General features: G+C 45.4%; 1 protein-coding gene across 4 annotated transcripts in view; it reads right to left on the bottom strand.

Annotated features, from left to right (window-relative positions):
• Positions 1 to 10,076: 10,076 nt before the first annotated feature.
• SLC9A6 (solute carrier family 9 member A6) overlaps positions 10,077 to 26,373 on the bottom strand; it is a 53,006-nt gene continuing 36,709 nt past the window's right edge. For 2 of the 4 annotated variants that reach the window (XM_047082002.1, XM_047082001.1), the window contains 4 exons: positions 23,846 to 23,876; positions 21,323 to 21,402; positions 15,529 to 15,634; positions 10,077 to 11,590 (listed from right to left, as the gene is read on the bottom strand). In XM_047082002.1, coding sequence (XP_046937958.1) covers positions 11,318 to 11,590; positions 15,529 to 15,634; positions 21,323 to 21,402; positions 23,846 to 23,876 — 490 coding nt within the window. In that variant the 3' untranslated portion in view covers positions 10,077 to 11,317. Of the gene's footprint in view, positions 11,591 to 15,528; positions 15,635 to 15,661; positions 15,727 to 21,296; positions 21,403 to 23,845; positions 23,877 to 25,063; positions 25,154 to 26,373 lie in introns of those variants that run through there. The other 2 variants (XM_047082004.1, XM_047082003.1) reach the window with 2 other exon arrangements.

Here is a 26,373-nt window from a genome sequence, read left to right as displayed (position 1 = left end):
CTCGCCTGGACACCCACAGGTACCTCATACTCAGTGTGTCCAAACCTGAACCCCTTCCCTCTCCCCCTCCCCCGATCTGCCCTTCCTCAGTTCCACGTCGTAGGGAATGGAAACACCACTCGCCATCAGTCACTTGGGCCTATAACCTGGCAGTTATCCCAGATGTACTTTTCCTCACCTCCCATGTCCAAGCAGTCAGTATGTCTCTCCTAGGCCTGCCTTCGCTATTCCCTTACTGTCACCGTTGGTCAGCGACGCCTCCGTATTCCTGGACCCAGCGGACGATCCTCTGTCTTTGTATTACTTGATCTCTTTGCTGACTTTGGCATTATTGGCCATCCCCTCCTCATAAAAATTCTTTTTTCTCCCTTGATGTCTGTAACCCCACTCTCTTGTTTGCCACCAACTTCTCAAGTTATTCCCTTCCAGTCTTTTATTCTATTTTCCCTTTATTTTTAAAAAGTGTTTATTTCTTTTGCCAGAGAGAGAGAGAGAGAGAGAGAGAGAGAGAGAGAGAGAGAGAATGCACACACATGCGTGAGCTGGGGTGGGCAGAGAGAGGTAGAGAGAGAATCCCAAGCAGGCTCTGTGCTGTCAGCGCTGAGCCTGACACTGGGCTTGAAGTCACGAACTGTGAGATCATGACCTGAGCCAAAAGCAAGAGTTGGACGCTCAATTGACTGAGCCACCCAGGCCCCCCTACTTACCCTTTAAATGTCACTGGTTTTGTTTGTTCTGGTTTGGGTTTGGCTTATTTCATATTTTTTTTTCTAGGACTCCCTCTATCATACACTGTCTTTTGGTGATCCCATCCACATCCAAAGCCTAGATCTCTCTCTCCTGTACTTCGGGCTCATAGATCTAACTTATCCTTTAAGGCTCAATTCAACCCATCTAAATACAGGTCTGTCTCTACCACTATTCTGTGAGCTCCTTGAGGGCACGACCCTTGCCTCATTCACCTTTGAGTTCCCAGGACCTAGCCTAGGCACTCAGGCAATGTTTGCTGAATAAAGAAATGAGTGGTTAGTAGAATCAAGTAATCACCTATGAAAGGTAGACGTTTGACTCCCATTACTGGCATCACTACCAATGGGGTCAGAAAAAGTAGAGCTCGGCCGGAGAGAGTGCGGAGTAAGGAGGGCAAAGTTGCAGGCTCCACCATGACACAGATCAGTCAGCTTGTCCTGGACAGTAACCACAGGCCAACTTTGAACTCTGACCGGCCATCTTGAAAATGTAAGGCTGGTCACCAAGAGGAGGGGATGAGAACACAGAGTCACTAGCCCAAAGGGAGGTAGGGTCTAGCCCTAGCAAGTTATCTTCCTCTCTCCTCAGTATCTCCACCCGAGCTCCCTTTGTGGGGTGGGGTTGGTGTGTCGGTTCAAGGAAACCTTGGAGAGACGGAGAGACTTTTCTCCTTTAGTATCTCTAGGGGCTACACATCTAACCCACTCTCCACTAGGAAAGACTAAGGTGAGCCCATAAAGCTGTCTTTATGGTGTGAAGGGCATACGTCGTGAGATTCGGAGTTCGGTGGACACTTTCAGGAAAGCACATTCGTCCTACAATTTCTGGGTGGAGGACTAATATCTTGCTGAGGAAGGACTATAGTCACGAATTAACATAAAAGCAATTTTAGGAAATACTTATCAGGACCCACGTTACATTTTTTTTTTTTAATTTTTTTTTTTATCAACGTTTATTTATTTTTGGGACAGAGAGAGACAGAGCATGAACGGGCGAGGGGCAGAGAGAGAGGGAGACACAGAATCAGAAACAGGCTCCAGGCTCCGAGCCATCAGCCCAGAGCCCGACGCGGGGCTCGAACTCACGGACCGCGAGATCGTGACCTGGCTGAAGTCGGCCGCTTAACCGACTGCGCCACCCAGGCGCCCCTTTTTTTTTTTTTTTTTTTTAAATTTTACATTTTTTTTTAATGTTTATTTATTTTGGGGACAGAGAGAGACAGAGCATGAATGGGGGAGGGGCAGAGAGAGAGGGAGACACAGAATCGGAAACAGGCTCCAGGCTCCGAGCCATCAGCCCAGAGCCCGACGCGGGGCTCGAACTCACGGAGCGCGAGATCGTGACCTGGCTGAAGCCGGACGCTCAACCGACGGCGCCACCCAGGCGCCCCAACATTTTTTAAAGAAAGGGACACCTCGCCGAGGATCATCTTTCCTTCAAGGTAGTTCTCAAGTGACTTTTCCCAAGTCTGGAGGCAACGAAGACTCCATTTTGGAAACATTGGCTGGGGGAGCTGGTGACTCACACCTCAGATGAATTAATAAAAGTTAAGAAAACAAAAACCAGATGTTTCCTTCACTTTAATATAGGCCTCTATGCTTTCTTTTGTCCGTTACGCTGTCCATTGCTGATTTCCTTCTACTGAGGCAAAAATCAATTTTTACAAAGTTTGAATCCCTCCTGCATATTCGGTGAACTCTGTCCCAATAGTCGCTATTTGGCTAAAACTTCCACCAAGACAAAGTGCTTGAGAACAGCACAGCCGAGAGCTCTGGATTTGCTAGAGAACTCTTATAACGGCCTTTGGGGAAAAGCACAAAATGAAGCGGTCTCCTTGTTTGCACGTAAGCCTCCACAGAACCAGAAAGGGTCTGGCCAGCTAGCCGTGGCTTCCTTTCCAGATCCAGTGTTCATTCCTTGGCCCTTGACCCTCCCGGAAAGTGCTAAGAACTGCATTTTAGAGAGCCCACAACATATATTTTCATTCTTCTGGCCAGACCGGTGGAGGATACACCGAGATCCAGAGTGACGCACTTTTTAATTCCCTAATAACACCACCCATCATTCCCTGAGAACTTCGGAAGCTTTCCGCTTTTTGTAAGGAGGGAAAATAATTTATTTTTTCCTCCATCTATTGTACTTTGGTTAAAGCAATTATTTTCCCCAGACGCCACCCATAGCAGAAAACTCCAGATGTTCCTGGGTTATAATGGGAGAATGGATTACAAGTCCTGGCGCTGTTTTCAAACTTGGCGTCCTCTCCCAACTTTCTCAGTTGGGGCCCTCAGTCCCCGTCTCCCACCCCCTTCCCCACTGGGCTCCATCTTTGCTTAAGTGATCCAGAGGCAAACTTAGATTTGTACCTTGCCGGCTACGTCTCTTCACTTCTTCGTCATGAAAGTATTTTCTAAAATTGCAGTTACTGCCATTCCGCCCACCCATTTGCCCAACCCAGGCTGCTGGGAATCACTGTAACCGCCCCCCTCCCCAGTCATTCGCTACACTTTAGTCTCCGAGTCCTGCTGAGTCTACCGACTAAATGTCTCCTGCATCTGTTCTCTCCTCTCCACCCCACCGGTAGTTCTCTAGTCCGGGCCAGCTCTCTCACCTGGCCAAGTGTTCTGACCATTATTCCTTTGTCTGCTTTTGCTCCTGTCTGGATAATCTGTCCTTCTCATTGCAGTCACAAGAGGGACCTTTCTAGAACCCAAATATTTTTTTCTATAAATTTTTTTTTAATTAGAGAGAGAGAGAGAGAGAGAGGGAAAGAGAGAGAGAGAGGTGGGGAGAGGGGCAGGGGAGAGAGAGAATGTGAAGCAGGCTCCAGGCTCAGCGCAGAACCTGACACAGGGCTCCATTCCCCGACCCCGGGATCACGACTTGAGCCGAAAGCAAGAGTTGGATGCTCTACCGACTGAGCCACCCAGGCGCCCCTTAGGACCCAAATGTGATCGTGCCTCCCCCTGGTAATGTAGCGGGCATGGTGGCCTAGCACAGAGCAGACACGCAAAACTCAATAGTAACAGAGACCACACTCTCTCCCTCGAGGGCAGCGTGTCCGTGACCTATTTATTGCTGCCAGAACAGATTGCCATCGACTTGGTGGCTTAACACAATGCCCACTTGCCGTCTTACGGTTCAGGTCAGAAGTCTGACATGATTTCACTGGGCTAACATCAAGGTGTCTGCAGGCTGCATTCTTTCCGGAGGCTGTATGGGACAATCCAATTCCTTGCCTTTTCCAGCTTCCAGAGACTTCCTGCCTTTCTTTTCGAAGCCAGGCACGTAGCATCTCTCTGACCCTGCTTCTGTTGTCACATCTCTTTCCCTGAACACAGCCAGGAAAGGTTCTCTAGTTTTGTGAGCCTGTGTGATTAGGTTGGGCCCAGGATAACCTCCCTGTCTCAAGATCAGCTGGTTAGCAACGCTCATTCCACTTACAACCTTGATTCTCTCTGCCACGTAACCTCACATATCCACGGGTTCCCGGATGTCCTGCGGACGTCTTTAGGGACCATTAGTCTGCCCACGTAAGCAGCAACGGGGGAGGGGATGCCATCTGAATTCCCTTGCTACTGCTTTTCACACAACTGCAATGCTTTCACCTAATTGGCCACAGTCGCCTGTAGATCAAAACTGTGACTGAGTCCGCCCTGTGTCGCCAGTGCCTGGCCCAGGGCTCAGCCCATATGCCATGTTCAGTGTTCGCTGACTGGAAGTGAGGAAGTGAATTATCGGTTGGCTGGAATGTTTAAATATCAACCTCTTGGTTCCCCTTAGAAGGCGGGGTTGTGATTGTCAAGGTTTCAAGAAAGCGTTAAAAAAACCCAATTTTGTAGCACAATCAGGGGTCCAACTGCCATTCTCTTGCTTTCTCACACTAAACCAGCTCTACGGTTAAAAAACAAAAACAAAAACCAGGCATCTCCCACTATTTGACAGAAGTCTTCCAGATTTTTCAGATGAAAAAAAACAGCTCACACGCTTTTTGCCTAGTCTACACGGGAACACAGCTGTATAGGAAATTCAAATGAACACACGAAAAAAAAAATCATGCAATAAAGCCTCGTGACTCCCAAAGCAACTGAGAATTGAATACTCCTCAAGCAATTTTTGTAAGATTAGTATTTAAGCACACAGTGAGCCACTTCAGTTCCAACAAATCTGGAGAAATCAAACCTCGTTTCCAAGAAGTGCTCACTGAGCCTTCGGTGCATTTGATTGCATCACTGCAAAAGAAATAACTCGCACAACTAAGCTGTGTCTCTTTGGTGGGACCCAGCGCCCACCAGACAGCACCAAGTGGAAAATGAGTAGACCTGGTGCCCAAGCGGATGCCAAGGGCAGGACTCCCAGGATATAGGTGCAGTACGGTGCAGGGAAAAGGAGAGCAGCTCTTTGACTAGGCAGACAGAATTGCCCAGAAACCGTCAGGTCTCAGGGAGTTCCGGCTCCAGCCACGACAGCCCCAGCCAAGCCGGTTCCCAGAGTTCAGTCTTCACCGTGGCAACCGCTTGGGACACCTCCAACTTGCTGAACTGGAGATTTCAAAGGAAAGGAGCCCGGGGTAGAATCATGGTCTGGAAAGTGTTTTCCGTGTTTTACTCATATAGCACCTCATCAGCGAAACCTTACAGACTACTCAACCTGTTTCCAGAGCCTTCTGAATCCTGGTCCAACCGTTACAATGTACCTCACTTCGTCTGATCCTCTCAACAGGGCTGGCAGCTACTTGGGGCTGGAACCGCAATCCAGCACCTACCACGGTGCTGGCACGGGACAGTAGCTAAATAAATGTTTACTGCATCAGTGAACCGTTGTCATTTTGTAAAAGAAGAAACGGGCTCAGAGAGGTTTAAGTGGCTTCCTAAGAGCGCCCAGTGGCAGGCAGGGCTGGGCCTCTGGCCTACCACTTCTATCCCACCACGGAGGCCTTCCAAATCCAACTCGGTAAAGGTCAGGAGGACATTTGGCTCCTTTTCAACACACATTTGTTGAGTGTCCACCCTAAACCAGGCCTTTCTACCACTCTTCCCCCGATGTCTGCCTGGCTGGTTCCTTCGAGCCTTGGTTTTCATGTTATCTCTGGAGTCCTCCCGCACTCTTCCCCTGCCAACTGCCACATTCCCTCCTTGTCACTTAGCACAATCTCTAACTATTTTATGGATTTGTTTATTTCTGCTTGGCCTTCCCCGACTGGAACATAAGCTCTGTGAGGGCAGGGAGCCGGCTCGACTTTCTCGTAAGATGGGGGGACATGTGGCCACTGAAACAAAAAGCCAGTGTGGTCTCGGGCCCATTCATAAACAAAGTCTAGAACCGTAGACTCCTGGTACATGTCCAGAAGATAGGAAGACAGTGGGGCTGTTAGCCTGGGGGCAAAAAGACCCAGAAGACATACCCGTTCCTCTTTTCAAATGTCTAAAGGCTACAAGCCAACAGAGGCCACGGACCCGCCTTGCAGGTGCAGCAGGGAAGGGCTGAAGGGGAGAAAGTCCCAGGGGCAGGTTTGGCTTCAAGGTGCCCCTCGTGACAACTGTCGGGTACTGTCTTCCCCACTGATAAGGAAGTGCAAGGAGGGTAGCCCGCGTTTACTTCATTCCCCACTATCTGTATATAGCACAGTACATCGTATGTCTGTCACTCGACAGCTATTTGATTGGATGTATGTTGTGTGGACGATCAAGTATAGCTGGCGAGTTGTCACTGGTCACTCTGCCTGGGATGCTCTGCGTTCTCACCTCCCATCGTCTGGCGGAGCCCTTGTTTACCTTCGAGGTCTTAGCTTAAATTCCACCTCGTCCGTAAAAGCTTCCCTACCCCCCTACCACCAGTCCCCCTCCTGGCCTCCCGTACTCTGCCATCATAGCCTTTATGGCTAGTGTAGCTCATGCGACCTGCTGATTGTTTAAGACAGCTACTCCTCTGCCAGGAGGCAATCAGTCCTTCTTGCATGAATGATTCCTAACAACCCCATGAAACAGCTATTGGCATCTCCTGTAGAACATGCTCTGTGAGAGCAAGGATCGCTGTGGAGTTGTTCCCTAGGGTATCCACACAGTAAGCGGAAGCACTCAAATATTTGTGGAGCGAATTAACTCTACAGCTAAGCAAGTGGAAAGGCCCAGCAAAGTCAAGTAACCAGCCGGCAGGACACAGTGAGCAAAGAGCAGAGACTGGATTTGAAACCAGGTGTGCGTAACTCCGAAGCCTGGGTTTTTTCCTACGACACCGAACTATGTGAGCGCAGAGCCGCTGTTTAGGACCACACACTCCACTGTAAAATATGGGCCCCCTTGGTGAAAACGGTGGAAGGCAGAGTGGAAAGGCACGATGCTAGGCAGGTTGACTCGGCTGTGGGCTCAAAGAGACCCAGGAGGGCACTTTGCTAAGAATTCGAGAAACTTCCCAACCACGATAACTCATGTCCAGCAGCCAACAGTGCGGCAAATGAAGGGACACGGCTGAGACTTCATGCCCTACCCTGGCCTGATGTCAAGCGAGTGGTGGCCAACAGGACAGAAGTCTGCAATTCCCTGCATCATCCTTCTAGTTCTCGAGATGGATTAGCCCATAGCCCACCACTGGAGCCACCCAGAGCAGCGGTTAACAATCTAGACTTTGGATCCAGACTGGATTTGAGGCCTGTCCGTCACTTACTAGCAGTGCAACAACTTTTCCTGCACCTCAGTTTTCACATCTGTGAAATGAGAATAATAAAACGTACCCTCACAGCATGATTAAGATTAAATTAAAATGAGGGGGCGCTTGGGTGGCTCAGTTAGGCATCCGACCTTTGATTTTGGTTCAGGTCATGATCTCACAGTCGTGGGATAGAGCCCTGTGTTGGGGTCCGCATTGGGAGTGGGGCCTGCTTGGGATTCAATCTCTCCTTCTCCCTCGGTCCCGCCCCTTCTCACGCTTGCTCGCTCGCTCTCTCAAAAAAAAAAAAAAAAAAAAAAAGATTAAATTAAAATGTAAATTTGAAAAAAGACCGTGTATACACACAGCTTGTATCAGAGAGGGGTGCAAAAAATGGGACCTACTATTATTATGATTTCCAATTTATTCCAAGCCTCATACCTTATACTGCATAATCCATACGGGGGGGCTTCCTATCAAGGATGTCCCGATGAAGTTCAAAACATCTATACTTTCATCTCTTTACACTGCTGCATTGGGTCAGGTTAACAAATGTCCCTGCTCAAATCAAATGTTGGGTTTCACCTGTGAATTAGAAAACATACGTTTGTGGGGCGCCTGGGGGGCTCAGTCGGTTGGGCGTCTTGACTTCGGCTCAGGTCATGATCTCATGGCTCGTGGGTTCCAGCCTCGCGTCGGGCTCTGTGCTGATGGCTCAGAGCCTGGAGCTTGCTGTGGATTCTGTGTCTCCCTCTCTCTCAGCCTCTCCCCAGCTTGTGCTCGCTCTCTCAGAAATAAATAAGACATAAAAAAAATTTTTTTTTTAAAGAAAACATGGGTTTGTTCCAGAAGAGGTGTGGTGTGTAGGCCACCTGTGTCTCTCACTGGATCACGAACAAGAAAGCTGGCAGCAAAACACAGAACCAGTGTGGTTGGTGCCTTTACTAGACAAAGTTGCTGTCAGTAACAATCTAACCTCTAAAACTGCTCAGGTACAAAAAGAAAGACCTATCTTTAACTTGCAAAAAGGATTATTTGCATGATCATGCTTTCCACCAGACTTGGAACTGCCTTTCTCCCTAAGCAGATACAGAATCTACTCTTGCCAAATAACGCAATGAACATTTTCGTGACATTATCCATTACCAAGCTAACAGGCTACAAACCAATGTGACAGAATTCGACTGCCCTGAGTCGAATTGTTAATTCGACTGCCATTTGTTAAATGGTTCAATCGTGCCCATAAGCAAATATGTCCAGCCTTACCCATAAGCCCTCCCCCCCCCCCAAATTGGCAACCCCATATGTTACGTTCTGGTAGGTTTCTGTTTGTTCTTTTATTAAACATCAGTCTTTCCTGCTTTCCCAGTAGGTGTATAGGTAGAAAAATAAATGAAGTCAGTACTCTTTACTGCTTTCTCGCTAGAATAAACTGTGACTCAAATACGGTGACTGGTTATTTGCAAGGCTATAATTTTTTTTAATGACAGATTTTCCTAAAAGAAACCACTATAACATCTGTCCAAGTACTGCAAGGGAAAACAAAAAATACATACAGATTAAGTCTATTTCTTTAACAGCACATTGCCAAACACAGACAAGGAGGATAGATGCCAAGGAACCTTACAAAATAACTTTAAAAGATGCAATGTTTGAGTCATTCAAACGTGTAGGGTTCACAAAGAACAGAACAGCAAGTCCGAGAGCAGCTCTACTTGTGCGTGATGGTAACTCAGACTGTCCTTCATTCAAGTTCACTCAGGTGTCTAAAACCAATGGGTATGAGAGCACAGTTTGCGTTTTCTTCTTTGCTTGGAGATGCACACACAGATCAGAGGAGAGGAGAATCTTCCAGATGCTGACGTAAGCACAGAAGGCTTAGTTCCCCTCTGATACAGCACGAAGGCAGATTCAGTTGACTCAAGCTGTATCGGTTTCCCTAAGAAAAAGTCTTATGCATGCTGAAAGAGACGAGTTACTGAATTTGTCATGCTAAGTATTTACAGCCATTTTCATGAAGTGAGCTCAGTAACCTGACAGAATATAAAAGGTAGTTGTTCATTTTTTGTATGACCTTTTACAACTTGAATAACTGCGTGGGTAAATGATGCTGAAGTTCAAAGCCCCTCAAACACACATTAGCAAGAATTAGAGACTGCATGAAGAGGCACACATTATATAAAATGCACACTTCGCGGGGTTCCTGCATAGCAGGAAAGTCGGTACCACCACATAACAAATGGCTATCTATGCCAACAGTTAGAGCTGCCACTCAAGGGTACAACGGGAGAATTCCCTTAAAATCTCCAGGAGTGTTTGCAACAGTACAGCTACCTGGGGGAGAATATTTTGCTCGGAAAAGATATTTTTGGCTGGAAAATTTTAGTATCACGTAAAACAAATCAATTTTGCGAATTGGGGCAGATTTAAGGCAATGCTACTCAGACCCGAGGGGGGAAAGACCCACAAGAGCTCGTATCTTTCTTCTGAAACCTTAACAGGTCAGGATCGACATCAGAGACTAACCCCCTTCTAAGCGTTCAACGCACCTGCAGGTGTTTTCAGCATTACAAAGTAGAATCTTTCATTGTCTCAGTAGGAAATGGGAAGTTGCTATGTACTCTTCCTTGAAAACTGTAAAAACAAAAAACAAAAACAAAAACAAAAACAAAAACAAAACCCACCACACCCACACACACCTACACACCACACACACACCCACACATGGCAGCTTGGGCATTTCATATTAAAAAGTCACATGAAAACTAAGACAACTACCGCCGGTGCACATAAAGGAGCCACTGCCCTTATGATAAGCTCTCCAGGGCAGCGCGGTTCTTTACGACGGACTTTGATGTAGTGTGGCAACGATCATGGAGTCATAAATTAACTTTTAACATCAAGTGCAGACTAACGACTGACAATTAGACACAGTAAGTTCAAAAATTTTACATTTTGCTCCTGTTTGGCTGCTAAAGAGCAGCAATTTAAATTGATATAAAAACATTTGACCACAAAGCTTGCTATACAGATCAAGTTTATAATCAAAAAGTAAGCAGCAACTGAGTTTCTTATTTAAACTTATCTGGTATTGAATATTTACACATTTGGGAAGAGAGATCTCCGAAAGACCACCCCCACCCCTTTACTCCCTTCCTGTGCTCTGCCCCTGCCCCTGCCAACGGAAACCACGTGCCCTGAACTACGAACACCCGTACTTTTGCCTAAGCTGGCCGGATAACGCGATGCCTTCCTACGGTCTTGGTCTGGGAGAAAAGTAACGAAGTCTTGGATGTCTTTTCCGAACACCAGTGTCAATGAATCTGTTCTTTCACGGCGAGGGGGGAAAGCGCCCCCCACCCCGCCCATTTCACTCCCAAGCCCAGCGGGGCAAGATCTGAACACCCTCAGCCTCTAATGCCACAACAGGCCACCGGAGAAAAAAGAAAGAAAAAGGTCACATCCAAGGCAGGAGCAATGAACACGTGCTTGTTTCTCTCCTCCCTGGGCTTCCCCAGAAATAACACGCCCTCTTTCCTCTCCCTCCCCTCCCACAAAACAAAATTAATTCACGGCACAAGAACTTGGTACTCTGGTTAAGTATCAGGTAAGTGTAAGAAAGAGTACATGTGTCACTTTTTATACTTTAACTGAGACGTAAAGCTAACGGAACACACAACATCACTGTGAAAATAACTTTTTTCTAAAACAGATCCAATCTACATAGTGCAGCCAATGAAACATAAAGGAATAGTTTGTTCACAATCTGCCTTGTACAGGGTATTTATATTCTCTCGATGCCATATAAAGAGCATTTATATAGCTTAAACATTCAGAGACATGCACTGGGACTTTTTAGGTAGTACAAATTTCTTCACAATCACATGTGCAAATTTTACAAATCACTAAGTGAGTATTAGTAAGCTTAGGCCGGACTGTGTCTCGTATTATCTAACAAATTTAATGGGGGTTCAGAATCATCCATGGGAAGAACCAAGCGTGTTCCCCGAATGACCAGTTCGTGGTCCCCAAATGAGAGCTCCCGATCCAAGGCATCTTCTGAACTATTTCCCATAAACCTCCTAGGGGCACCGGATGTTCCTGATTCGGTGTTCACAGTAGAATCCCCATACGTCAGACTAATGTCGCCATCATTGAGAATGAGATCGGAGTCATCGTCTTTCAACTGCTCCTGGTTCTAAATGCAAATAAAATAAGTCTTAAGAATTGCTGTGAGACTCAAGAAACATTTCCAACGGAAGAATTTTCAAGGATTCCCTATTTAAAACCCTCCAGCACCAGCCTGCTGCCTTCAGAAGGCCTACAGTCCTTACCTTAAAGACGCCTCGTGACCCAGACCCTTCACCCTCTGCTGCAACTGCTTCACCCACTCCAACCACCCCACCGTGTGCCTGCCATCTGAACCGCTGACAGGTGCCCCAATCGCTCACGCTTTCCCTTATCTCCCGTCTCCCCCGCCTTCCTTCCTGTGACTAGAGCCTATCACTGAGGTCTCAGCTTAAAATAAAGTCCCTTTCTGCTAGGAGTCTTCCTTGACCTTGCAAAGTGGGCTTAGGTGTGCCTCCTGTGTTCTCTCCTAGCATCCTGTACTTCGCCCTCTCTCTGCAGCGGCCTTTACCCGTGTACCAGAGCCGCGTGTGCACTGGTCTGCTCGGCATATCCCACACCAGCCTCTGAGCCCCTTCTCTGCCCTGATCCAGCCACCTGACGGTTCAGGGCACACAGAAAGTATTCTCCAAATGTAAGTTTAATGGATTACTGAATGGGTTTATATAAGTGAAGCTTTTAACTTCTGTATTAACAATGCCTAATAAAAGAATACCCCCAAATATGTTGAACCCTCACTGCGTATTTGTCTACCAGCTCAATAAGCCTCGGTTGTAACGGAGACTTTGTGGCCACAAAAGTATAATTAAGTAACGTTCTACAAAAGGGGGAAAAACCAAGCATACATATAATGCCATTTTGGTCAATGAAAAAAATGTACGTGTGCATAGGCTGATAGAAACGGCTTACATCCAGCTCTTCTAAGCTGTGTGTTTAAAAATCTTAGAATTTGTCTAACATAGACTGAGGAGGCTGTTAGACGCAAATTTAAAACATCTTTAATTTTTTTAACAAAAATTTTAACTTTTTTTTTAAATTTAAAACTTTAATTTTCAAGTGGAAATTTGCCCACTCGAAGATACATGAATCAAAACCCAAACAAGCCCGCTCCACCAACCAACCATAATCCCCTTCTGCCCGATACAAGTTCGAAGGCTAAGTCTGAGCAGCGTCTACCCCCTCACTGAGCAATACTTCCAACGAAGTTGTGGCGCCTTCACGCGTCAGTGGGGCCCTGGAGCACCTTCTAAGGTCTTCATTAAGGTTGAGGTTTGGGCCAATGTCTACCAAATTTTAAAATGTATATGCTTTTTGCCCCAGCAATTTAACCTTTAAGATCTATTTTATATACCTTTATATGTACTTGGATAAATTCATATGTAACAAGAACGTTTACCATAACAGGAGAGGCAGGAAGGAATAAATGCCCCTGCCTTCTACTATAAACATTATTTGTAATAACAAAGAAAGAAAAGGAAACAACTTAAAGGTCTAGCCAAAGGCGGATGATTAACTCAATGTTGGTGCAAGCACTACGCAGCCACGAATAAAGAGAAGGCAATGGGTTCTCATGGACTCCTCAAAAGGTGGCCACGATGTACCAGTAAGTGAACAACCCAAGTAGCAGGACGATGCAGTTGTGATCTCATTCGTGTAAGCCAGTAACAAAGCTATACACACATGTATAAGTTTGTGCGGATAAAACAGATTAGGAAGTACACACAATAAATCCTTCGTAAAGACTGCCTCTGCGGGGGAGACGTATGTGGGAGAAGGGGACTTCGATATTTCATATTGTCTATTCCACACTATTTGGCCACAAGTATGTTTTTTTTTTACGTTTATTTATTTTTGAGAGAGACAGATTACGAGTGGGGCAGGGGCAGAGAGAGAGGGAGGCACAGAACCCAAAGCAGGCTCCAGGCTCTGAGCCGGCAGCACAGAGCCCAATGTGGGGCTCGAACCCATGAACCACGAGATCATGACCTGAGCCGAAGTCGAACCCTTAACCGACTGAGCCACCCAGGCGCCCCTTGGCCACAGTATGTTAACTTTTATAACTAAAAAAGTAGTTGAGAACAATGAAAAATAACATTAAAAGTTAAGTTTTATGGTTGTTATGGGTTACATTATATCCCCCTGCAAAAGATGTTGAAATCCTAACCTCGAGTCCCTGTGAATGTGACATTATATGGAAATAGGGTCTTTTCAGATAATCAAATTAAGATGAGGTCATTAGTGTGGGCCCTGATCCCATAGGACTGGTGGGTGTCCTTAAAAATGGGGAAATTTGGCCACACACACACACACACACACACACAGAACGTCGTGTGAAGATGAAGACAGAGGGGCGCCTGGGTGGCTCAGTCAGTTAAGCATCTGACTTCAGCTCAGGTCATGATCTCACAGTTCATGGGTTCGAGCCCCACGTCGGGCTCTGTGCTGACGGCTCAGAGCCTGGAGCCTGCTTTGGATTCTGTGTCTCCCTCTCTCTCTGCCCCTCCCCTGCTCACGCCCTGTCTCTCTCAAAAATGAATCGACCTAAAAAATATTTTTAAAAAAGATGAAGACAGACATCCATGCGGTGCATCTGTAAGTAAGGAACACCAAAGACTGCCGGCAAACCAGCAGAAGCTGGGGAGAGGCCTGGAGCAGGCTCTTCCTCCCAGCCCTCGGAAGAAGCCAACACTGCCCACACTTTGACCTCAGACATCAAGCCTCCAGAACTATGAGACAATACATTTCTGGTGAACCATGCGGTTTGCGGTACTTTGTTATGGCAGCCCCGGGAAACGAACACGATCATGTTGTGTTTAGCTATATTCCACAGGGCACGCGGTTGTTGGGGAACTCGTGGCTTCTGGTGACGGTGAGCAGGTCTCTGGAATCCACGAGCCGACGCTCCCTGACTGGACTGACGAAGCTGGCTGTCCCCTCTGCACAGGGCCTCGTGGACTGACAGGGCACAGAGGGGAAGGAGGCCGCTTGAAAGGGAGCCCGGGAGATGCGGGAGAGAGAGGCAAGACAACACGCGTGTCCCCGCCGCACGAGGCACAGTCTGTCAGAAATGTGCACGGACTCAGCGGAACACAAAGCTGTGGGGCGGCCCTCCCTGCTGGTGCCACCCCCCTCAAGACTCCTCTTCCGGTCCATTCCCTGGGGGGGGTCTGCTCTCACGTGCCACAGAGGAGGCCGTAGGGAACGGAAGGCTGCGGGTCTACACTGCTTCACCGCTGCCTGGCCTCTCTACTCATGGTGTTGCATCACAGGGGTCAAGTTGGTGGGTTTTGTTAACGTGGGCACTTTATGCGATGCCACAGGTTATTTTTGAAGGGTTGGGTTAGAAGCAAATTTAAAAAAAAAAAAAGAACTTGAAAAATAAGAGGTTCGTATTTTCAAATAAAGGCTGGTTAGCACTGGCCATTTCTTTCCGTGTTGCAGCACTTGCCGCACCACCGATCATGTGCCGGTAGCTAAGGAAAAAAATCTGGAATGTCGATTATATGTAGATATGCTAGCATACCCTAGCAATGTGGAACACGGGTAGATAAATGCTCGCTGATCCTCAAACGCTGGCAGGTTGCAAGTACGAGACCATCTGGCGCGCTGCAGGGATATCAAAGTTTGCCGCGTCAGTCCTCTCAACACGTCTGCGGCCGCTCTAGTCCGTAGGGGAAAACAGGACACCTCTAGCTCAGAGGTGACACCGAGCTCAGGCCACATACCGCCAATACATGAAAACCGGCACGGGACCAGAACCACGTACTAAAATCACGGACAGTAAGGTGAGGGAAAGCGCCGTATCTGTTTTCAAATGACGTTTCAAAGACTGTGAATGGTAGCTGCGGATTTCAGTGTATTTTCTGGCTGAGCAAACTATACTTCTAGTCCCTCTTGTGGATTCTGTACGTCAGAGGCAAGCAAAGCAAAATCAAACCAGCGACCCGTCCACAGAGCGGATGAATTTCACTTCATGAAGAACTTCGCTTGTGGATAAAACCAACTTACCTCATAAGCTTGGGGGCTGGTCAGGCATCTCGCGATGGGCCCGCAGCAGGCGGGGAGAGTGGTGGTGAGGGGAGGCCCGCTGTGCGTCAGCAGAGGCTTCAGGTAGCTGTGCTGGTTAAGGAAGAGCCGGGTTCCGTTCTTCACAAATTCAAAAGAGCCACCCCTTTGATCACAACCGCCCTCGCTGCGTACCTGCCACTTTGGAGGAGAGCAAAGGGCTTTCACTTATGTCGCTCATTTTGTCATCGTGTTATACGCCCGTGAGATAGCCAAGGGAGAGTTTGTGATGACCTCTGTTTCGCAGAAATGGAAAGCGAGGCTCAGAGAAATCAGTGATCTGCCTGAAGTCACACAATGAAGCAAAGGGAAGGACCAATACACAAACCCAGACGGGTTTGATTCCAAGTGCCATTTCCACGGCGTCCTAGTGCCTTTCTGATTTTACTAAAGCCAAACGGAAGACAAAATCACTCTCGGTTTAGCACCAAAGGAGATATGGAAGAAAGTAAAGAGTGGTAAGAGGAGAAAAAAGATGAAATATTCGGTTGCAGAATATAGTGACAAAAATGGTTTTAATCATTTACTGTGAGTTCAGCTGGCCTCTCGAATGAGTTGAAACTTAGTATCAAAGGAAATTCAATTCTAAAAACATTTTAAAAATGATGTATCGTTGAGTTCCTCTATCATAGACCCTCATTTCAGTATTCATTCATCTTCAAAAACTAAAAACAGACATGGTAACATATGTGATACTCAGAAGAAAACAAGAGGGAATCATAAGAAAAAGTAGAGAGAATGGGAGAAAGACACATACACATATACATTAAAAATGAGGAATAGTCTGGGCACCTGGGCAGCTCAGTCAGTTAGGCATCTGACTCTTGACTTCGGCTCAGGTCATGATCTCAGAGTTTGTGAGATCAAGCCCCACATGGGGCTCTGCACTGACAGCATAGAGCCTGCCTGGGATTCTTTCTCTCCTTCTCTCTCTCTGCCCCTCCCTTGATCATCCTCTCTCTCAAAATAAAGAAATAAAAATTTTAAACATGAGGAATAGTCCTGTATCTATTAAAGACATTAATAACCTTCTCAGACAAAACACTCCAGGCCCAGGTGACCTCACCGGTAAAATCTTCCCAGCATTTAAAGGAAAAAAAACCCACCAATCCTCCAGAAAATAGAAAAAGAGAAAAATTCTACCCCCTTCATTTTGTTAAACCAACATGTTATCTCGTTAACGATACCTGACAGGGGCATTATGACAAACAACAACAACAACAACAACAACAAAACAAACAAACAAACAAAAAAACCCCACAAGCCAGTCAGTATCACTCATGAAAACAGACACAAAAATCAGACACAAAAGACTAGTAAACTAAATCCAATGGTACATACATGGGATAACATATCATGACCAAGTGAGATTTGTTCCAGCAATGCAAGACCGGTTTAATATTCAAACAATCAGTGGGGCGCCTGAGTGGCTCAGTCAGTTGGGCATCGACTTTGGCTCAGGTCAGGATCTCACAGTTTGTGGGTTCGAGCCCCACATCAGAATCTGTGCTGACACCTCAGAGCCTGGAGCCTGCTTCTTATTCTGTGTCTCCCTCTCTCTCTGCCCCTCCCTACTAATGCTCTATCTGTCTGCCTGTCTCTCTCAAAAATGAATAAACATAAAAAAACCACAATCCGTGAAAAATCAGCACAAAGACAGATTAAAGGAGAAAAAACAAATACATGATCATCTCATTTGATGCAGAAAACTCATCTGATAATATTCAATACCTGTTCATGATAAAAACTCTTGGCAAACTAGAAATAGAAGGGGATATTCTTAACTCGACAAAGGCTATCTCAAAAACCTACAGCTAATATCATACTTAATGGTGAAATATTGAAAATTTTCTTCCTGAGGTCAGGAATAAGACAAAATGTCCACTTATATTCAACCTTGTACTGGAAAGGTCCAGCCAGTGTAGTAAGATGTAAGAAAAGAAAATATAAGGAATTAGAAAAGAAAAAAAAATAGATAAGACACTATTATTCACTTGATTTTATGAACAGTAAATCAAAAAGAATCTATAAACTCTTCAATAATAAGTGAACTTAACAAGATTGCTGGATACAAAGTCAACATATAAAAATCCCAATTACATATCTACATATTAAGAGTAAATGAATAGAAAATAAAGTACCATTTGCAATAGCATCAAATACTTAGGGGTAACAAATATAATGAAAGATGTGCAAGACTTGGCACTTAAAACTATAAAACATTAATGAGAGAAATTAAAGATCTAAAGAAATGGAGGGATATACTCTGTTCATGGATTCGAAACTCAATACTGTTAAGATGTCAGTTCTCTCCAAATTCATCTACTGATTTAATACAAACCCCAAAGAATTGCCAGCAGGTTTTCTTGGTAAGTGTGTGTGTGTGTGTGTGTGTGTGTGTGTGTGTGTGTGTGCGTGTGTGTGTGTGTGTATGGAAAGTGGCAAGCTGTTTCTAAAATTTAGATGAAACTGCAGTGAGCCTAAAATAGCCAAGGCAATACTAAGGAGTAACAAACCTGTAGGCTTTCCCTTATTGGACAGCAAGATTTATTACAAAGTGTAATAACTAATAGAGTGTGGTATTAATGTGAAAAAACGACAAATAGAAAAGAAAGTCCAGAGGCAGACCTCCACTTATATGGCCAAGTGGTTTACAACAAAGGCTCCAGTGCAATTAAGAAGGTTAAGGACAGCATTTTCAATAAATGGTGCTGGGTCAACTGAATTCTTATATGGGAGAAAAGTAGGTCTTGACCCATACCTCACACCATACACAAAAATTGACTTGTGGCGGATCGAAGACTTAAATGTGACAGCTAAGATAATCACACTTTTAGAAGAAAACATAGGACCTTGGGATATAAAAGATTTATCAAGAAATGAAAGCACTAACCAAAAGAAAAGAGTAATAAAGTAAACCTCATTAAAATGAAGAATTTCTGTCCCTCACAACATAGGATGAAGAAAATGAAAAGGTGAGCTACAGACTGGGAGAAGATACTCATCGTGTGTATAATCAACACAGAACCCAACTCAGTAACGCAGAAAGAACTACAAGTTAATAAGGAAAAGATAAGATGCCTCAAATAATGGGCAAAAGAACTAAACAGACCCTGCTTCATAAAAAAAAAAAAATGACATCCAAGTAGCCAACAAATATATGAAGGGATGCCTGGCCTCACTGGCCGTCAGAGAACTGCAAATTAAACCACATATGGTAGCACTACACACCCACTGAAATGGCTAACATTTAAAAGGTGGATTAAAGATTGAGTTTTGATGGAGGTGTGGGACAACTGGCACTCCCTTAAGTCACTGGTGGGAGTGTCAATCAGTTTACAGCCACTCTGGAAAACTGGCTGCCAGGATCGAGTCCAGCTCAACAATACACTTGCCCTAAATTTTTCTCCTGGGTATACACTCAACAGAAATGAGTGCTGGTGTTCACCAAAGGATGCATACATAGATGTTTAACTTTGTTTGTAATAGCCCAAACTGGGAAATGACTCAGCTGTTTATCAACAGTGGAATGGCTGGAGAAAAAACAAAACAAAACAAAACAAAACAAAACAAAAAACAACCCTGTAGTATATTCACACTGTGGAACACCACACAGCAATGAACAAGAATGAATTACTGGCACAGGCAACAATATGGATAAATTACACGTTGTTAAGTGAAAAGAAGCAAGACATAAAATAATATGTAATATAGGATTTCATTTAGTTGAAGATGAAAACCCATGTTGCTAGAAATCAGAAGAGTGGCTGCCCTTTGAGGGGGGCAGGGAAGGCACTACTGACACTAAGGGAACACAGGCCAGCTTCTGGGATGCTGGAGATCTTCTATATATCTTTAATTTTTTTTAAAGTTTATTTATGTGAGAGAGAGAGACAGCGTGTGATCACAAGCAGGAAAGGGGTAGAGAGAGAGGGACAGAGAGAATCTCAAGCAGGCTCTATGCTGTCAGCACGGAAGCCCAATGCGGGGCTCAAACCCATGAGCTGTGAGATCATGACCTGAGCCGAAACCAAGAGTTGGGCATTTAACCAACTGAGGGCCACCCAGGTGCCCCTATATCTTCAGATGGGTAGCAAGCACACAGGCATATACATAGGTCACAAGCTTAAGATTTGGATATATTATTTAAGGTATATATACCTCCATTACAACAAATAATCTGGCTATACAATGGAACTGAGATCTAGAGTGTGAATGATTAATTTTACTAGGGCACTAGGTATTAAAATTACTGGGTCTTAGTCCAGTAGTACTTAAAAGGGTAGTACTGAGTCAAATCTTGGTGTTTACTTCTGTAAGAATACACAGAAAAATAAACTATCATTCTACACTTTCTCTACATTAGGATTGTTTTATACATATATTATGCAGAAAATGTATAAAACATTTTATTCAGGAAATATTCAACAATTTTTGTTAAATTAGAGGGATGAAAAAGCCCCAAGAGATATGGGAGTGGCTTATACCCAAAATGCTGAAAACGGAGCCAAAAGTAATGACATAATCATTAAACAATTTTAAAGAGCCAGGATCTCCTACTGGGAGTCTTAATACAACAGATATGATTGCATTCTTGTTTCCATATACTAATTTAATTTTGAGTACTTGCAAAAAGTGATTATAAAAATCCAGCCAATAGAATATAGTAAGTAGTAGCTTCTAACGAAAAGTGCCAAGTGCATTTTTCTTTAAGTTTATTTATTTATAAGATGGGGGGCAGAGAGAGAGGGGGGGAGAGAGAATCCCAAGCAGGCTCCACACTGTCAGCACGGAGTCTGACACGGGACTCAAATTCACGAACCGTAAGATCATGACCTGATCCGAAATTGAGTCAGACGCTTAACCAACTGAGCCATCCAGGGCCCCCCAACTGCATTTTTCTCAAATATTCAAGGCTTTCATCACAAAGTCAAAAGCAAGGGAAAAGTTTTTACATGGTTGTCCCAAATTGCCTTCAGTAGAACATGAACCAGGTTTTGATTCATTTACTAATAAGCTTCAGCTTGAAAGAACTCCGTGGTCCCTTTTTCTAGTTCAATTTTCAAGTAAGAAATTAATTTTAATAAATAGTAAGAGATAAAATATTTTTTGAAAGGCATGATTTAAACAGGTCATAGGACGTAACACAACCCAAAGCAGAGGTATGAAGAAGACGACTATGATAGGAGAAGAAAGAGATTTGGCAAACAGGGAAACACTGGCACCCTTAGTGGAGAGGAGAATCTTCCAGTCTTCTGAAAGGTCAGAGAAAACAGGCCTGTCCCTGACTACTGAGGTATCTAGTATTTCTGTGTTTTCCATCTCATCCGCATGCTTTTCCCTAAGGCAGCCTTTCCTCTTTGACCCTAGAGCAAGTGCACTGACAAGGACCAACAAACACCTTTGGCAAGATTCACTAAATTAGGTAAAAGACCACGACTGCTCAATAAGTAAACCAATATATGGGACAGAGTCTATCGTTAGGGCTCCTGAGTCCCCCCTCTCACAGCCAGCCTCTGCACTAACCAGTCCCTACTGGTTTCGTGGGTTTTCAGGGCAATTCATTTGTGTGGGTTTCCTTTAATAGCTTTCCCCATCTGCTCCACTGAAGGGGAAAGGGAAGCCCAAACGTGGGTTTTGTATTCCACTTCTGGAAGGGAAGAGTCACAACAGTTGTTCCATTAAATTGTAACTGGCCACGTTCACATTACCATTTTTCCTCCTCAGTTAAGGATACTTATGATCAAAGTTGTACCATATCCGGAAAAGCCAGGCGCTCTCTGCTTTGGTGGTTCTTCTTTCATTTTCCGGAATGCCCTGCAAACAGATAATAAAGAAATCAATCCATACACCAAGATAAAAGACACATTTATTTAGAGTCATTTCTTTGTAGACTTGGAAATATAGCCTACTTCATAGAAGATACTCTCTATCGTGGGTAACATCAGAAATTTACTAGCTTGCATATTGCAGCTTTGGAATATGAAATGGAAATGTTTTTCTCAACACCTCTATTACTCAAGGCTGCCTGCTGATTTAGGAGTCTACTGTCATTTAAAAAAATCAATGTGGAATAATTCATCCCTAAATCTGAAAGACTTACACCCACAATGTGAATTGCATCTTAAGTAGAAAACATCACATCGACATCCCTATCTTTGGGAGTTGTTATGGGTCCCAAAAGTAACTGGCATTTTCAAAGGTGCTACTATGTTCTGAGAACACTAGCAAAATAAAGTAGAAAAAACCCATGGTAGGCCTGACTGGCTAGAAGAGAAAACTAACACAGCAAGCGGGCCTCTTCTAAAATAGCTTCCAAAAACAAACTGGATCCTTATTCGTAATGTGGTACAGTCAGCAGCGGGGCAGTTAGGTGATCTGGTTCATCTCAGCTCTGACATGGACTAAGCTGGACAAGTCCCTTCCCCTCTGAGGGCCTGGATTTCTTCACGTACACGGCGTGAGGCTTAGAGAATCTCAAAAGCCCTCTGCAGCATGGATGTTCCATGGTTCCATGATTTGTGAAGAACACGGTTTAGATTCTGGGTTTTGGTCCTTTCCTGTCCTTCCTGGTCTTCAAACGAAATAAATCTTCCTCTCAGCATGTACCAAAACATACACAATGCAAGAATCTTGGAGTACAGGTGTACTTCCTTTCACACCAGTACACAGAGGTTTGCGTGCCTCTGCGTTTCCAAGGGCAGTTAATCTACAAATCTCATGACCCCTTCAGCACAGAGACACCTGGACACCGACCCCCACACACTCCATACTTACTATCATGTTCCTCTCTGCTTCCCAGTGGACACTCGAAACGCTGACTAAACCATATAACCAACCAAGACATCCACAAGGTTTTGAGGGCGAGGGAAAAATGGGACTCACCTACCTGGCATTCTCTCTCCATTTCTATTTGTCCTCTGTGGTGACTGAGGTGACACAGCGGGTGAAGCCTTATGTGGATCATGACAAAGCATTTGTCTGGTGAGCCGTGTGAGATTTTATTCTTGTTTGGACACAGGGGTGGAGGCACTGGGGAGCTACTACCTCTTAGACACCACTCCAAGCAGCGCATCATGGGGATTTATCCAGCCTTGTTTGAGCAAGTATTTCAAGCCCACGAAACTACACTTGTATGGTTCTGACCACAAAAGAGGCGAGTACTTACTGTGTTACATACACACTCATCATTCAACAGCTGACAAAATTAGCATCAAGGAAATGAATCTGAGAAATGTATTTTTGGGGGCAACCGCACCCTGAAGACAAATAGACCACGGCTCGTTTCAGACCAGAAAAAGAATGTATTTTAAAAGAGATGCTTTCTACCTTTCAAAATTTAATTTCTGTGATCTCCCATCTAATGTCTTAGGACAGAGTCATGTATTCAGTGGTGCTCAGAGACCCTTATAAAGCAGATGGGGGGACGCCTGGGTGGCTCAGTCAGTTGAGTGTCCGACTCTTGATTTTGGTTTAGGTCATGATCTCACAGTTTCATGAGGTCAAGCCCCGAGTTGGGCTCTGCACTAACCCTGCAGAGCCTGCTTGGGATTCTCTCTCTCTCTCTCTCTCTCTCTCTCTCTCTCTCTCTTTCTCTTTCTCTTTCTCTCCACCCCTCCCCTGCTCATGCTCTCTCTCAAAATAAATAAATAAACTTAAAAAAATTATTTTTTAAAAAGCAGATAGAAAAGACCAGAAAAGGATGGTCAGTCTCAGGCTCAGGTTCAGAGGAACAAATGAGAAATGGACACCTAGGATTAAGCAAGGTTGAGGCCCAGGGCAAGGAAGTGCATTCTCCTGAACAGTCAGGGAAGACTGGTTGAAGACTGCAAAGCTTCCAGGCGGTTCTCAAGGGCAGCTGCTGGTCATCCAATTGGAAAGTTACACAGGAAGAGCAGCTGGAGTGAGGCTGACATCAGAGACAAGCCTTCATGCTCAAACCAGAGTGGAAAAAGGCTCCCTGTGCCAGAGCAGTCACTTGAAAACCCAGGAGTGCTTAAGGGACTGTTCCCCTTCGTGGCCAAAGCCCAGGCTGGCCCACAGATATGAGAGCTGTCACCCTTGATAACCACATGTTGTCTAAAATTTGGTTGTGTCTCTATCAAGCGGTGAGAAAAGCCAGGAATGATGTCAGTTAAAAGCTGGTACAAACAGGACAGGATCTAAATAATAGTGGCGTGAAGTCTAGGGTAGACCATTGTCTTTCCAAACGGCTGCACATTCGACCAAAATGCTAGAGACAACACAAACGCATATTTACCAAATGTTCTTGGTCGGAATCAACACCAACCCTAAAGGAGAAACACAAAAGGCAAATGAGATCTTGAGGCCAAGTCAAGGTCTATTCACATACGAACAGTGTCAGGCAGCTACTTTTCCTAACACGCGAGCTGCGGAATGGTTCACATTTTCTTGCTTCTCTCTGGTTGTTGATGTCGATTTTTGGCCCCTGCCACTTTCCTTAGCAACAGCTTGGATCCTGAGGCAGGCAGGGTCTACTAATGATTCCCTTCCTGCAGTCCCACTGACCAGTTTCAGAAAAATAACATTCTCGGCCCCGAATGGAAGTGCACGAGAAGCAGAGTCGGGGAAAGCAGCGCCGCCCTGATTGCCGAATAGGAACCGCTGGCTAGTTCCAAACATAAGGCGGGCACAATGCAGTTCCAGGAGGGAGCTGCGTGTTTTCGGACCTCTCAGCTCTCATGGCAACATTCTGTTATGATGACTGAAGAGAGGGCCCGGTTACAGTTTTTTTTCATAGGCTAATGGACAGATATTAGCCTCGGTTCTCCATAATTATCTCTTATGTGCTTAAAATTCCTGCTTTCTGTAACCCAGGGAACAGCTTCATTATGAAGCTCTCTTTGATTCCCCTCTCTCCCCTCAAGACCAGCACCGACCAACTTTGTTCATTCTTTCTCTAAACCGTTTCCCAAATCTTCTTTCCTTTCTATCCCAACTGCTCGGGCTCAGGCCTCATTCTGACTCATGAGGTCGGAGGCAGTTGGCCGAAAGGTTGTCCAGCTGCCAGGCTGTCCCCTAGAGTCAGGTGTCTAAAGCATGGAACTCACTGGGTCATTCCCTTGGCAAAAGACTCTGAGAGTGGCTTACAAGCGACAGGGCCAAGTCTAAAGCCCCTTGGGCGGCTTTGAAGACGCTACAAACTAGCGACCCCTGCCACTCTGACCTAGCTCTCCACTCTCATTTCTCCTCATTCTCCTCTACGTATCCTCTATTAGCCATTCCCACCCCCTTCTCTCCCTGGCCCCTGTCCTCTCCCAAGCCTCCGTGCCTTTGCTCAGGCCATCCCCTCTAACTGAAACACGTGGCCCTTCATGTGTTCCCAACAACTTTTTCTAATTCCGAACGAATCATTCTATAACCCCTGCAGGTGGAATCATTCTTTCCTCCATGCTTCTACAGCACTTTCTAGATTCCTCTATTAGAACGCTTAGCACAGTAGAGTATAATTATTTACCTGTCAGTCTCCCCAAATAGACTGTGAGCTCCTTGAGGGTAAAGGCCATGTCTCAATTCATCTCTGTATCCCCAGAGTCTAGCACAGTACCTGATACACAATAGGTGCTCAAATGTTTATCGATTAAGGTCACTACTACAGACAACACAGAAAAAACAGCAGTGTGAGAAGCTGTAGCAGGAGCATCTCAGAATACAGACACACCGAAGGGAGGAAAATGATGCAAGACCTCATCTGGAAGGCAAGTGAATCATGGTCAAGTACTTGAAAACGGACAGCCATGACCAGATTCATAATTCAAAGAAAGGCTCAGTTCTTCTGTGTTAAATGGCCAGAAGCTGTTTAATACCTTCTCAGCCACATTAAACTCTGGACCCGTTTGTGTACATAAAGTGACATCTAGTGGTCTTGGAGATAGCACATTTGTAACACTCAGAATGTTACTAGAAGCCAGGTCAGTGTAATAAACATTTACGGAGCATTTATTATCTGCCAGGCACTGTGCTAGGCACAGGGCATAGACACGAATGAGACACAGCCCCTTCCCTCAAGGAGCTCACAGACTAGTGGGGGCTACAGAAATAACTAGAGCGCAATCCCCCAAGGGCTCTGCAATCAAGGAGAGCTGGGCTCCAGTTTGGCCTCGGCCCCTTCCTAGCTGTGTGAACTTGGGTTATGCAGTCCAATGAACTCCAAGTTTATCACCTGGAAAATGGGGATAATATCCACCACTTAGAGTTGATGCAAGGATTAAATGAGAAAATGTATCTAAAGGTTTTAAAGGTATCTGATGCATCACTTCATCCTCACTAAACAGCAGCTCGTACAGCACTTCTGTCATCACGAGGCCGACCCAAATAAGCGTTGTCATAGAGATACCCGCGGGAAGCACACGAAAGGAAGAGTGGCTCCGTTGGAAGAGGGCAAAGGGAGGAGGCCTCTGAGCTGTGCTATTTCCTGGGGGTGAAGGAGAATTCCAGGCAGAGGAAACAGTAGGAGCAACGGCTCGGAGACAGAGGAGTGCCAAGTGTGTGCGGGAAATGACAGGGAGCCAAGTGTGACTGTCACAAACTACCTGAAAGGACACGGGGATAAGCTGGCTGGCTGGCTCCAGCTCACTGAGGACCCTTTGTCTGCACAACAGCCGGAGTGATCCTTTCACACCGTAAAACAGATCATGTCACTCCCTTGCTTTAAAATCCTACACGATTTCCAACCGGATTTAAAAATCCAAACTCCTCACCATGTCCTACAAGACCAAATAGCAGGGTTTCCCAAACTACGGCCCAGAGGCCACGTCTGGTATGCCT

This window comes from Lynx rufus, unplaced genomic scaffold, assembly GCF_022079265.1.
Source record: "Lynx rufus isolate CCGP_SWC_20201006 ecotype Redwood Valley unplaced genomic scaffold, mLynRuf1.p SCAF_19, whole genome shotgun sequence".
Classification (NCBI taxonomy): Eukaryota; Metazoa; Chordata; class Mammalia; order Carnivora; family Felidae; genus Lynx; species Lynx rufus.
Note: the sequence above shows the minus strand (reverse complement) of the source record. Positions and strands in the feature narration are given on the sequence as shown.